Source organism: Capra hircus, chromosome 7 (assembly GCF_001704415.2).
Source record: "Capra hircus breed San Clemente chromosome 7, ASM170441v1, whole genome shotgun sequence".
NCBI classification, from domain to species: Eukaryota; Metazoa; Chordata; class Mammalia; order Artiodactyla; family Bovidae; genus Capra; species Capra hircus.
The window spans coordinates 103524190-103538586 of NC_030814.1; the positions used below are offsets into that span (position 1 = coordinate 103524190).

Sequence of the window (14397 nt, forward strand, 5' to 3'; positions counted from 1 at the left end):
CCCGCCGCCGCCGGGAGCTGCCCCTTTAAGCCCCACCGAGACCTCCTGCTGCTATCCCCGAGCACAGCTCCCAAGGACGGGGACAGACGTCCGGGCGGGGGACGTACCGCTTGCACTGGGCGCCTGGACGCAGCGAGAGGCCAGGTGGACGGACAGACAGACGCGAGGACGAAGGGGGTGACAGGGAGGCAGACGAGCTGCAGCGAGGAGCCACAGTTTTCTCGCCCAGGGAGCCCCGGGCCGCGGGGGCGACCAAAGGGGACAGGCGCGCGGTGTCGCTGCCGCCGCTGAGCATCCTGCTACCTGCGCGCTGTCTTGCCTCCTCGGCCGCTGCCAACTTCCCTCAGCCGAGGCACGCGGGGTGGCTGGAAGGGGCCGAGGACGCGCCTGTCCCCTCCCGCGCGCCTCATGGCCACCGTCGAGGCAAAGGAGCGGGCCACGTTCGGAGCTTGGGACTACGGGGTCTTCGCCCTTATGCTGCTGGTGTCCACCGGCATCGGGCTGTGGGTCGGGGTAGCGCGAGGCGGGCAGCGCAGCGCCGAGGACTTCTTCACCGGGGGTCGGCGCCTGTCCGCCCTGCCGGTGGGCCTCTCGCTGGCCGCCAGCTTCATGTCGGCGGTGCAGGTGCTGGGGGTGCCCGCCGAGGCCTACCGCTATGGCCTCAAGTTCCTCTGGATGTGCCTGGGACAGCTGCTCAACTCTCTGCTCACTGCCCTGCTCTTCCTGCCGATCTTCTACCGCCTGGGCCTCACCAGCACCTACGAGGTACTGGGCAGGCGCCCGGAGGGCCTGAGGACCTGCCTGACTGGGAACGCGGGGACGCGGCAGGGGAGGCCCTAAGGCTCTGAACCGTGGCGCAGGGGCCGCAGGCGGGCTCTCGGGTGCTGTAACTGGGGAGCCTCCGAGATGGACAGGTGGGGACGGTTCTGGGAAGAAGCCGCAGGCAGTGAGGCCGGGGCAGGAAGGAGGAAGAGGAGCCGGAGTCCTGGTTCTCTTGGGTGGAAACTCGTTCGGCCGGAGCCAGGCTCCCGCCAGGGGCGCGCTCACACGTGGACAGGCACACACCTGCCCCCCCAGCCCGCAAGCCTGGGCTTGCGTCCACCCGAGTGACTGCCTGGCGGCAGGCTCCGGATTCGAAATCCGACTTCCCCGCAGCTTGCTTCCTACCTTCCACAAGGGGTTGCCTCTCCGCTCAGGTTGCCCAAGACTCGCTCCGGGGCAGTGAGCACGAAGATTAAAATCTTGACCGGTCGTACAGTAGACAGCCAGTCACAGGCACTGTCTGTATCTTGAGAAAGTTGACTCGGAGCGGCGGCAGCCCCAGGGGAACGATCAGACATGAGTGGGAGCGTGTGGGACCAATGTGTGCACGCTTGATGGTGCAGTCCTACGGGCACACGCCGTATGCACAGGCGCGGGGATGGCGAGTGTGCACAAGTGTGTGCAGATAGATTGGAAAGGGTGCTTGGAGGGAGCCCTCCGCCCCCCTCTCCGCCGTGGGCAAGAGTGTGGAGTTGGCCTCCGATGGGCGGGCAGAAGCCAAGAGTGCGGGTGAAGGAGCCAGGAGCCTCGGGTCCCTGAATGGGGACTCTCCAGCTGACCACGAACCCTCGGCTTCTCCTTGTAGTACCTGGAGATGCGCTTCAGCCGCGCTGTGCGGCTCTGCGGGACTCTGCAGTACCTGGTGGCTACAGTGAGTAGCCTCGGCCCCGCGCTCGCCCCCAGGGTCCAGCTCGGGTCAAATATCGGACGGTCACGCCCACAACCCGGCTCCCACCCCTCACGACCCCACTCCCACTCTGCAAAGCCTTGTCCAGGCCCCGCCCACAACCCTTCTGGCCCCGCCCACAACCCTTCTGGCCCCGCCCCAGGAGGCTCTGTTTGCAAGTCCGGCCCGCCGGCCTCCCGCAGACCTCCTCCCTGACTCCACCCGGATCCCGCGTGGCCCGGCCCATCTGCCCTCAGTCAAGTACCCCAACCGGCCTCCTCCCCCTAGCTCCTTCCTAATACCCTCTTCGCACAGGTGCCCCCCAGCCTCCCTGCCCTTGCCCTCTATCTGCAGATGCTGTACACCGGCATAGTGATCTACGCCCCCGCGCTCATCCTGAACCAAGGTTTGAATGGGCGGGGATGGGGAGCGGTGGCGGCGGGAAGGAACAAAGGCTTAAAGACTTGCCGGGGTGAGGGGAGGGACAGCTCTAGGAGAGAAGAATCCTACTTGACTCCCCAAAAGGCCCCAGGACAGTGAAAGCCAAGCTTTCCGCCTGCAAATTGACCTGACAGGAGGGTCTCCTTGCAGTGACAGGGCTGGACATCTGGGCGTCGCTCCTGTCTACCGGAGTCATCTGCACCTTCTACACTACCGTGGTGACTGTCCCTCTACCCCCGCCCCGCCTGGGGCTGCATGCCCCCTGAGTGGGAGAGACCCTGGGCAGGCCCATTCACTTCCCTCCCTGCCCTTTCTCCAGAGGAAGACTGTGTCCCGACTGGGCCTACTTCCTCATCTTTATTATGAAAGGTGATTTGAAAGGCTTATTGCTGAAAGTCCAAGGATACGGCATGGCTGGATCCAGGGGCTACAACAGAGCCCTCTGTGTTCTCTCCCATCTGTTAAGAACCTCACTAGCTCTGGGCTTCCATCTCTTTGGGCTTCATTCTAGCAGAAAGTGAGTTCCTATTTCAGGATGGACTGACTGAAGTCCCAGGAGGGTTCTGTCTGGCTCTGGTATTCAGTAAAGGATGAGCCATTCGCAGAGGTTTGGGGAGCTAGGATGTTCTGTTGGATATTCCTGGAGTTGGGAGCAGGATTAGCCTCACCTGAATGACCTAGAAGTGTGGAAGGGGCTTCTCCAAAGGAAACTGAGGAGCTGCCAAGGGAAGGCAAAGATGTGAAGGCTAGATGGGTAAAAACAACAGCTAATAATAACAGTAGTAGTAATAGTGATAATAATAGTGGCAGCCATCATTCACTGAACACTTGTATGCGCTTCCAAATATTTTTCTTGTATTAATTAATCTATTCCTTGCAATGATACCCTGAAGAAGGTACTGTTATTAACCCCATTTTAGAGATGATGAAACTGAGGCAGAGAAGACCATTGGTCCCAGCCGTTACTGGAGGCCAGGCCAAATCCCGCCAGGTCCCCCGCCTGACTCCTCCTCCCTCCCACCTCTGCTCTGTCCTACAGGCCGCAGACAGATCCCCACCTGACCCCCTATCTCCCTCTCTGTCACACCTTGCAGGGCGGCATGAAGGCTGTGATCTGGACCGACGTGTTTCAGGTCTTGGTGATGCTGAGTGGTTTCTGGGTTGTCCTGGCTCGTGGAACTGTGCTCGTGGGTGGACCTGGGCAAGTACTCGAGCTTGCCAAGAACCACTCCCGGATCAACCTGATGGAGTACGTGAAAATGTAGAGGAAGACACGGCAGAGTGATGGAGCTGGCATCTCTGCCCTGGGAGAAGCCTGCCAATGCCGCCTCCCCCAGGAAGCCCTTCCTACTCCCCTCCCCAGCCAGAAAACCTAGCCAAAACCCTGGCTCCCCCTCTCTGGGAATTGAAGGCTCTCGAGATCCCAGTTAGGCACAGAAAAAAAATGTATTTTGGATACATGTGGATGACTCAATAAACCCATGAACTTTTAATCTGGCAAACTCCTGTTCACACTTCAAAACCTAGCCCCAAATGTCCCTTTAAGACCCATCAGGTCCAGAATAGGCATCTGGGGCCACTTGGGAGGGCGAAGTCAGTGTAGCATTCCCACGTGGCTGACTTGCCCCGTCCTCATCCAGCTTTGACCTGGACCCGAGGAGCCGCTACACGTTCTGGACTTTTGTGGTGGGTGGCACGTTGGTGTGGCTCTCGATGTACGGGGTGAACCAGGCTCAGGTGCAGCGCTACGTGGCCTGTCGCACGGAGAAGCAAGCCAAGCTGTGAGTATTTGGCAGGGTGCCTCTGGGACGTGCCGGCCCCTCCCTCCAGTCCTGCGACCACCTTCCCCCTCCAGGGCCGTGCTCATCAACCAGCTGGGCCTGTTCCTGATCGTGTCCAGCGCTGCCGCCTGCGGCGTCGTCATGTTCACGTTCTACCTTGACTGTGACCCTCTCCTGGCGGGGCGCATCTCTGCCCCAGACCAGGTGAGTCTGGTCCAGGCTCCCTAGGCCCCTCCTATCCGCCCACCCGCACTGTGAGCCTCTGGGTGAGTCTCTGGGGGTGAAGGTGGAAAAGTATTCCTAGTGGAGAGACAGTCTGTGCAAACGTCCAGAGGCAGGAAAGAACTCAACACAGAGGAGGAGCTGGGAGGTGACGCAATGTTATGGGGGAGGGGTGGGGCATTTCAGACTCCTTGAGGGATATCAAGGAAGCCATGGGACCACAGCGCAGCTTGAAATGGTGACACTGTCAATGACGACCAGCTCTCATGTCCCAAGTACCTACACTGCCTCATGCCCCTTCACAAGCAGTTAGTTGCCCACCAGAATCTTTTAACATGTGATGAGGCCAAGACTGCCATGGCCCTTGATTTACAGATGAGGAAATTGAGGCAGGAGATCAGAAGTAAAGCAATTGCCTGAGGTCCACAGGCAAGTCAGGGGGAGCACCAAGGCCGGGACCCAGACGCGCTCACTCTTGGGGGAGCTCTGACCATGGGGTTCAGAGTCCACGGGGTCGGATCCCAGACTGCCTGTGTAACCTCAAGCAAGGAGTGACCCTCTTTGGCCTCACTGGCTTCATCAGTAAAGTGGGAATGACCCAGGATCGCAGAGTCAGTCAACAAACACGCGCTGAGTGCCCACTGAGTCTGGTCTGTACTGGGTGTTGGGACTGTGCAGTGTGAGGACAGATAGATGCCCTTACCCTTGGGGCATTGCTGTCCTGGAGGCTGACCCCTGACTCCCTTCAGTACATGCCCCTGCTGGTGCTGGACATCTTTGAGGACCTGCCTGGAGTCCCTGGGCTCTTTCTGGCCTGTGCCTACAGTGGCACCCTCAGGTGAGTGGCCCTGCTCTCTCACTTGGCCACATCTGAGCCCCTGGGGCCTCACTGTAATGTTCTGAGCACGTCCAGAGTATACTGCTCAGTCCCCAGTAAGTGGGGTCCAATGGAAGGCATACCCTGGGCACAAGGACCCCAGATCCGGGGTCTTTGCCCATTATTGCCCGCCAGGGTTACACTTGATTCCTTTCCCTTTCTTCCTTCTGTTCTCCCTCCCTCAAACAAATGTTTGTCGAGTGCCTATGGGGCAGGTACTGCTGTTCTGAATACCGGGGCACAGCGGTCCCCCACTTCCGCCCTCAGGGGCCTCAGGCTCTGGCAGTTTCAGAGCTCCCCTGAGTTCTGGTCGCATTGCTGCTCCTGCTGTGACCAGAGTCTATGTGGCCCTTCTCTGCACCCATCACTGCTTTGTAATGAGACCTTGTGTCATTCACGTCCTCGGTCATGGGTGTCCTTGCCGCCGTGAGGGTATCTCAGGTCTGCGGGAGAGTACGGAGGCGGACCTCTCCTCTGCTCTTGAGGGATTCTGTTGCCCAGGCCTCTGCCCTTGGGCTGGGCTGGGTCCTGGCAGGCCAGTTGCTGTGGGTAACTGAGGGCCTCCTCCAGCAGGTAAGCCCTGGGGGCAAGAGGTGGCCAGTCCCTGAGGACACTCCCCTCTTTTGTACGCCCCTCTTCCAGCACTGCGTCCACCAGCATCAACGCCATGGCTGCTGTCACTGTGGAGGACCTCATCAAACCTCGGCTGCCGAGCCTGGCCCCTCGGAGACTGGTCATCATCTCCAAGGGGCTCTGTGAGTTGGGGGGCCCTGGGTGGGGGGCCAGGGCAGCCTCCCCCCACTGACAGAGCCATCCCCATCCGCTACAGCGCTCATCTACGGCTCAGCTTGTCTCACTGTGGCGGCTCTGTCGTCCCTGCTGGGGGGCGGTGTCCTCCAGGTAAGTACCCACCCCCCAATCTTCCCAAGAGGTGAGGAATCATCCTCTTTGAGACTCAGAGAAGGTTATACATGTCAATGGCAGAACTGAGTTCTGACATGCCACCATCAGGATGGCCGCCGCCTGGCCTGAAACAGGAATGCTGGGAGGGGGGAGTAGTGACCTGGGGGCAAGAAGGGCCTCCTCCTGGCATGGTCGTGGAACCAGATTTGTCAAGAGAGCGAATCCGCATCTTTGGGAGAGAGCTAAGAATAGGGCATCCCTTCCCCTTTAGAGAAACAGGCATAGAGGAGTCTCAAGACCGCCAGTGGAGTTCCCCGGGTCTTCCTTTCCCAGCGGGTAAACTGAGGCTAGGAAAGGTGGGACGACTCGTCTTCAGTCGCCCTCGCACCCACTCTCCCAGGGCTCCTTCACCGTCATGGGAGTCATCAGCGGCCCTCTCCTCGGAGCCTTCATCCTGGGGATGTTCGTCCCCACCTGCAATACACCGGTGCGTATTACTACGCGGGCGAGGGACTAGGAGTGCGAGTGGGCCAACATGGACCCCCGCTGACACTGGGTCCCTCACCAGGGCGTCCTGTCCGGGCTGGCGGTGGGCTTGGCGCTGTCGCTGTGGGTGGCCGTGGGCGCCACTCTGTACCCGCCTAGCGCGCAGTCCATGGGGGTCCTTCCGTCGTCAGCGTCCGGCTGTGCTGTGCCCTCAGCCAACGCCTCTGGTCTCCTGGACCCTCTTCTCACTGCCAACGCCTCCAGCAGGGTCTCCAGGTAAACTCTGAGCGGGGAAGCGTGGCCAGAGAGAGTGTGGTTGCAGAGGGATCCTGAAGCTGAGTCCCTGCTGGGAAGGAGCAGGTGGGGGGCGGGGCTTGGGCGTAGGGCATTCTCCGCAGAAGGAAGAGAAAGTGCACTTCTCTGAGGCCAGGGTTCAGTGTAGTGCATTCCAACTATGGTGAGGTTAGAGTGGATTTAATGGCCGAAGAAAGGAGAGGAGATGAGGTTCAACCAGAGAAATTGGATTCTTTTTAAACTGTGATATCATTTGCAGACCATAAAATTAGCCATTTAACAGCGGTTTTTAGTATATTCACCAGGTTATCCAGTCATCACCACTATCTCAAGAACATTTTCATTACCTCAAAAACAAAAAAGACAAAAGCCCCAAGCCGTATACAATTTAGCAGTCACTGCCCATTTCCACCTCCCTCTAGCCCCTGACTTCCCTGGAGGCTCAGATGGTAAAGAATCCACCTGCAATGTGGAAGACATGGGTTCGATCCCTGGGTTGGGAAGATCCCCTGGAGAAGGAAATGGCTACCTACTCCAGTATTCTGGCCTGGAGAATTCTACGGATGGTATAATCCACGGGGTCGCAAATGGTGGGACAGGACTGAGCGGCTTTCACTTCTAGCCCCAGGCAACCACTAATCTACCTTCTGTCGCTGTGGCCTTGCCTGCTGGGGACATTTCGTATATGCAGCGTATGACCTGTTGCGCCCAGCTGCCTTCACTCAGAATGATGTTTTTAAGGATTGTCTACGCTGGAGTGTGTTCAGCGCTCCATTCTTTTATGACCTCATAGTATTTCACTGGAGGGATGGACCAGTTTGGTTTATCCTTCATCAGTTGATGGACATTTGGGTAGTTTCTACTTTTTGGTGATTGTGACTAGTGCTGCTATGAACATTTGTGTACAAGTGCTGGTATGGACATATATTTTCTTTTTTCTTGGTATATACCTAGGAGTAGAATTGCTGGGTCATATGGTAGTTCTATATTTAGCTTTTAAGAAACCATCAGGTTATTTTGCATAGCCGCGGCATCATTTTACATTCCTACCAGAAATATATAAAGATCCCAACTTCTCCACATCCTTGCCAATACTTTTATTATCCCCTTCTTTTTTCTGAGTTCTAACCATCCTACTGGGTATGAGATAATACTCATTGTGGTTTTGACTTGCATTTCCCCAGTGACTAATGATGTCGACAGTCTTTTCACGTGCCTGTTGGCCATACTTATATCTTCTTTGGACAAACGTCTTCTCAAATCCCTTGCTCATTTTTAAATCGGGTCATTTGTCTTTTCATATTGAGTTCTAATTTATATGTTCTTTATATCTTTCTTCTTGATATTAGATCTTTATCAGATATATGATTGGCAAATGACTTCTCCCATCCTCTGGGTTATCTTTTCATTCTGTGGACAGTATCCTTTGATACACAAAAGTTTTCCATTTGGATAAAGTCCAATTTGTCCTTTTTTTTTTTTTTTTCTTTTTTACTGGAGTGGGTTTCCATTTCCTGCTCCAGGGGATCTTCCTGACCCAGGGATCAAACCTGCTTCTCCTGCATTGGCAGGTGGGTTCTTTACCACTGAGCCACCTGGGAAATCCCTCTATGTTTGTTTTGTTTGGCCATGATGTGCTGCTCGCGAGATCTTAGTTCCCTGACTAGGGGTTAGACACAAGCCCTCAGCAGTTAAAGCATGGAATCCTAACCGCTAGACCATCAGGGAATTACCTCCGTTTTCTTTGGCTGCTTGAGCTTTTGGTGTCATATCTAAGAAAATATTGCCAAACCCATGGTCATAAAGATTCACGCCTGTTTTCTTCTTAGAGCTTAATTTGCTTTGGTTCTGAGGGTGATAAGCAGAAGCAGGAGGCAACCTGAGTTACATTTTATTTGTATGTGCTCAGTCATGTCCAACTCTTTGCAACTGTAGTGGACTGTAGTGTGCCATGGAATTTCCCAGGCAGGAATACTGGAGTGGGCTGCCATTTTCTCCTCCAGGGCATCCTGACCTAGGGATGAAAGCCACGTCTCTTCACCTCCTTGCACTGGCAGGCAGATTCTTTCCTGCGCCACCTAGGAAGCCCTGAGTTACGTTTTAGTAATGTCCCTCTGCTTGTGTGTGGACATTGCCTGAAGGTGTTGGTGGGATAGCAAGAAGGAAGGAGAACTGGCATACGTCCAGACAAGCAGCATGAAGGACTGGGCTGGGTTGTGAGCGTGTAGACAGGAGGAAGCAAATGATATGGATTTTAGATTCATTCTCATCTCTCTCTCTCTTAGCTTGGAAATGGACCCTGATCAGCAAACCTTAGCTGACAACTTCTATGCCATTTCCTATCTCTATTACGGTGCCTTGGGTACACTGTGCACTGTGCTATGTGGAGCCCTTGTCAGCTGCCTGACGGGTAAGGAGGGCATATGGCATCCTTAGAGGTCACCCTGTCCACCTTCTGCCTCTAGGACCCGCAGGGAGGGGAGGGAGGACCGTTCTGGCAGTCAAGCGGCCGCTGCATACTAGACGCATCTGCACCCTTTTGCTGCATCGCCTTCATGACACCCTCCACCTTGTGGGACTTGTCCTATTTTGCAAAGGCAGAAACTGAGGCATCCCCTCTCCACCTCTCTATTCCCTCTTCAGCTCCAAAGATAAAGTCTTTGCTGGAGGATGTGGGATGGTGGCGGGGGGCGGGGGGGGGGGGGTGGTCACAAGACGCTGTCCTTGGTGCTGAAATATCTTTTCCCCGAAGTCTTGGCAACTCCGCTCCCTTCTGGGAACTCTGAATCCTGTGAAGTGGAAAGAGATTAAAAGAAATCAATAGTGATAATAGTACCTATTCTCTCTTCCCGAGTCTCAGACTTTCCATTCACCAGGGCTCTACTGGGTCCTTCTCCAATTCTGGCAATATTCTAGACCCTGGGGACATAGCAGCAAATGGAGCCATGTGCTGGGCTCTCCCGGCCATCCACTGTTGTCTATTACAACCTCTCACTGTGTAGATGAGAAAGTGAGGTCCAGACAGGGGCAGAGACTTGCCAGTGTCCCCAGTGGGTCACTGTCAGATCTGGGTTTGGAAGCCATCAGAGATCTCCCTTTTCCTCCCCAGGGCTTGGTCTCCAGTTTTCCCGCCACCTTCACTAAATAACTCCATTTTCTCTCTGCCCCCTCAGGCCCCACCAAGCGCAGTGCCCTGGGTCCTGGTCTGCTCTGGTGGGACCTCATGCGGCAGACAGCATCAGTGGCCCCCAAGGAAGAGGTGGCCTCCCTGGATGATGGTTTGATGAAGGTCAGTCTCAGGGTTGGGATCCCAGAGCACAGGGAGGGGCAGTGAAGTGGTTTCAGGTGCTCTGTGTGTGACCTTAACTCAGGGAAGTGACATGGTGAGTCACCGTCTTTTGTCTTTCTCAACTTCTCCTTACCGCCAGTGGAAAGGCTCAGCCGGGAGCTAGTGCGTCTTCAACGCTTTCTATTACTCACTTTAACAAGGACTGAGCAAACTTTCATACTGTTCATTTTCATTGTATCCGTTTTTACAACTACCTCCAGTCTATGGCAACTGAAACTGGCTTGCCTTTCAGTTACTGATATAAAGTCTCTCCTGAAAATAAAATTGCTTAATTCAAAAGTGAGTCAACTTAGAAAAAATTTTACGTAAGAAACATGACAGGGGGTAGACCAACATTGACCAGAGCCGTGTGGTTACTATGGGAATACCCTGAGTTTAGGAAACACTGTCCCTGGGGGGAGGGGGGTCTGATCCAGGTCTGCTCCTGCTTTGGATTCCCTGTCTCATTCCCTTATTTATTAAGCACTTGCTGTGTACCCAGACATGCTCTGGCAGGAGCAGAAGAAAGCTAAAGCAAGAAAGGAATAGGGTCTAAGCAGGTGGTGAGTATTAGGAAGAAAATAAAACAGGATATGGTGATGGGGGTGGCCTCTTGGATAAGGTGACATTATTAATGTCCAGAATGAGAAGGAGACAACTACTGGGAAATCTGAGGGAAGGGCATTCTTGGTGGAGGACACAGCAGGTGCAAAGGCCCTGAGGTCAGAGCAGACTCAATGGTGAGGACAGGGATTTGGGATTTGAAGTGTTTTAAAGCTTCCTCCAGCTGCTGTGGGGAAAGAATTTATTTTCTTGAAGAATAGGTAGAGTCAGAGAAAGGAGAGGTACAGGCATCCAAGGGCGCATGGATGGGCTGGACCGTGGGTGACACGACCATGGGGGAGAGAAGTGGATGGAGGTTTTGGAGGCAGAAGGACAGGACTTGCCAAGGTGACATTGTGCCACTCTTCCCAGGCTCTGCCCTCCCAGGTCTTCTGTCCCCATCTGGAGAATATCTGAGCTGACACAGCAGAAGGGGGGGTCTCTGACAGGGACTTTCTTCTCTCCTTCCTGCAGGGTGCTGAGGAGTTGCCCCCTGGAGCCAAGAGGCCTTCTGACTTTCTGCCCACTGATGAGGACCATCTGCTTTACCTGGGTCAGAAGGAGGTGAATGGAGCTGGTTCCAGGACACCAGGCAGTGAACACAACAAAGGTCTTGACCTGCAGGAGACAGACCTCTGAAGCAGTTGAGGACAGACCACCTGGGATGGGACCTCAGGGAGGTCCCATGGGCCAATGGCCTTGGGCTCTGATTGGTTAGGTCACATTGTATGCAAATAAACTTGGGGCTGCACAACCCCACCCTATGGGAAGAGGTGAAGCCCCACCTCCAAAAGATCGTCTGATCCTGCTTCCTGCTTCCAGCCAGCCCCGAGTCTTAGATGCTATACCCCTGCCCATTCTCCCAAAACAGCCAGAGTTTTCCCTACCTATAAAAGAAAGAGGTTGGAGTCCCCTCTGGACAACATAGGAACACCCCAGGCCCAACACTGGGGTCTGAGAAAGACCCCAGGTCTTCCCAGGGAGATATCTGAACCTTAGCAATGATTTTGGAGGTCCTCAGGCCCAAATTCCTGTAACCCACTTCACAGAAAACACAGTTGAGGCCTGCAAATGGCCACTGACTCAACCAAGGTCACAGAACAAAACACAGACTCATTGAGAGCTGGAGATCAACTCTCCCTCCTTCATCTCCTCCTTGTTTTCCTCCCTTTGGCCTCTAATCTTGGGAGCAGAAAGACAGGAGAAAGGAGAAATAAGGTTGTCAGCCTTCCTCCTGTGCCTGGACACTTTTACCCATCTCATCCATTAAGGACCATGGACCAACTTTACAGAGGAAGAAACTGAGTCTCAGCAAGTCCAGTCAGGGAAGGGATGGGCCTGGGTGCTGCATGATACCGAGGCTCCATTGATGACATGTCACTGGTGTACAGAGTAAGATGGGCCAGGTGAGCTCACGTACCAAGACACATCTGACCGTCTGACCCTTGGTTGGACTCTTTGTCCACACACATCAAATAAATGGACGCTTGATGTTCTGTCCTCTCTGAAAAATCATTCTGGCTGTTACCTTAAATCTCACAGTCAGATCTGAGTACAAATCTCTGTATCTGTTGCCCCGAGCCTGCAAAGAATAAACCTGAGTATTTCAAGCATCAGAGCAAGGTGATCACTCCTGTACCAGGGTGCATTATACTGTCCTTCCAGACACATAGCTCCCTCTGCCCTCCTCACTCACTCCTGAAGCCTCCCCTCCTCACTGCCCTTTTCACCCCAGCCATGCATCAGCCTCTAGGGTTTCTGAGAGCTGTCTGTACACACCTCTATCCATGCATCTGACATGGTTCCCATAGCCTCCAGGGAACTATGCTTTGCTCACTTAGAAGTTGGGGCCCCTGTACCAGGTTCAATATGGTACCCTCAAAATTCATGTCTACCTGGAAACTCAGAATGTAAACTCCATCGAAAATAGGGTCTTGGCAGGTATCCTTAATCGAATTAAGACAAGGTCATACTGGATTGGGATGGGCCCTGAATCCAATGACTGTGTCCTTATTAGAAGAGGAGAAAAGACAGACACACAAGGAGAAAATCATGAGGACACAGAGGCAGAGATTAATGTGTCTACAAGCCAAAGGATGCCAAGGATTGCTGGAGCCACCAGAAGCTGGGAGAAGGGTACAGGAGGGATTCTCTCTTAGAGCCTTCAGAAGAAGCATGGCCCTGCCAACATCTTGATTTCACACTTCAGGCTTCCGGGACTGCTTAAAAAGAAAAAAAAAAAAGTTTCTATTTTTTTAAGTTGTGGCAGCCTAAGGAAATGAATACATCCTTCCTGATCGCTCAGAGGCCTGAAACTCTCTGCAGGCTGTTTTGGACTTCAAAGTGACCATTACAAATTTTGAATCCATGACTGAATAAAGCGGGACAGACTTTGGGCTCAGTGATGGTCCCTCCTCAAAGCAGAGCCTAGATCTGGGGAGAGGCAGTGGTTGGAGCTAAGGCTGCCTAGTGCAGGCAGAACAGGCTGATCTGGCTCCCGATTTAGACATCCAGCCATGTTGTCCTGGGTATCAGTAGTTCATCTCTTGGTATTGCCGAAAAATACTCCACTGTATGGATGGACCACAGCTTGTTCATTCATTCACTTACATTGGTATCACTGCCAGCTTTTGGCTATCACAAATAAAGTTGCTGCTAAGAACATCAGTGTACAAGCTTTCTAACATACACTTGAATTCCTCTCGGGTCACTTCCTAAGAATGAAATGGCTGGGTCCAGTGGTAGGTGTATGTTTATTTAAGAAACGGTTGGGACTTCCTTGGTGGCTCAGTGGTAAAAAAAAAAAATCAGCTGCCAGTGCAGGAGACGCGAGTTCGCTCCCTGGCCCGGGAAGATTCCACACGCCGTGGGGTGACTAAGCCCGTGCACCTCAGCTAGTGAAGCCGGCCACCCTGGAGCCGGAGCCCGCGCACCGCAACAGAGTAGCCGCTGCGCGCCACGGCTGGAGGAAGCCCAGGCGCAGTGACAAAGACCGAGCACAGCCAGCAAAGTAGTCCATTTTGTAAACTGTCAAACTGTCTTCCGAAGTTGTTGATTCATTTTACATCACAAATGTATGAGTTTCAACTGATCAAAATACTTGGCAGAACTTACTATGGTCCATCCTTTTAATTTTGCCCGTTCCAGTGGCTGTGAGGTGGTATCTCACAGTGGTGTTGATTTATATTCCTCTGATAACCGAAGATGTTGAACATCTTTTCACATGCTTGTTATTCATCCATGTAGTTTTGGCCAAGTGTTGTTCAAACTTTTGCCCAATTTTTTTTTTTTCTTTTGCCCAACTTTCAGTTAGATTTTTTAATTTTCTTATTGCTGCAAAAATAATTTTTATATTCTGGATACAACTTCTTCACTGGTTATATTTTCTTCCAACTTGTGTCTTGCCTCTTCAGTTGCTTAAGATTGCCTTTGAAAGATAAGAATTGTAGCTTTGATTGACCAGAAATTATCTTTTTTTTCCCCCTTTTTGTCTTGGTGGCAAAATTTACATAAAAGTCATGATTTTAACCATTTTTAAGGGGATAGTTCAGTGGCATTAAGTATATTCACGTCATGTACAATCACCACCATCCATCTCTAGAACTTTTTACTGATCTAAAACTGAAACTCTCTGACCATGGATACGAATTCCCCATTCTCTCTGTCCAGCACCTGGGAGCCACCAGTATATTTTCTCTGTCTATGAGTTTGACTATTCTAGTTCATTTAAGTGGAATCATACGTTATTTGGCCT

The 14397-nt window shown here is 53.3% G+C and overlaps 1 protein-coding gene across 1 annotated transcript; it reads left to right on the forward strand.

Annotated features, from left to right (window-relative positions):
• SLC5A5 (solute carrier family 5 member 5) lies at nt 1–13305 on the forward strand. The gene is made up of 15 exons (XM_018051405.1): nt 1–765; nt 1628–1693; nt 2063–2114; nt 2300–2367; nt 3244–3398; nt 3790–3930; nt 4005–4134; nt 4902–4990; nt 5672–5784; nt 5859–5929; nt 6333–6419; nt 6501–6694; nt 8998–9122; nt 9886–10001; nt 11118–13305. Exons 1-15 carry the CDS (start codon nt 409–411, stop codon nt 11280–11282), a joined length of 1929 nt encoding a protein of 642 aa, XP_017906894.1. The 5' UTR covers nt 1–408; the 3' UTR covers nt 11283–13305.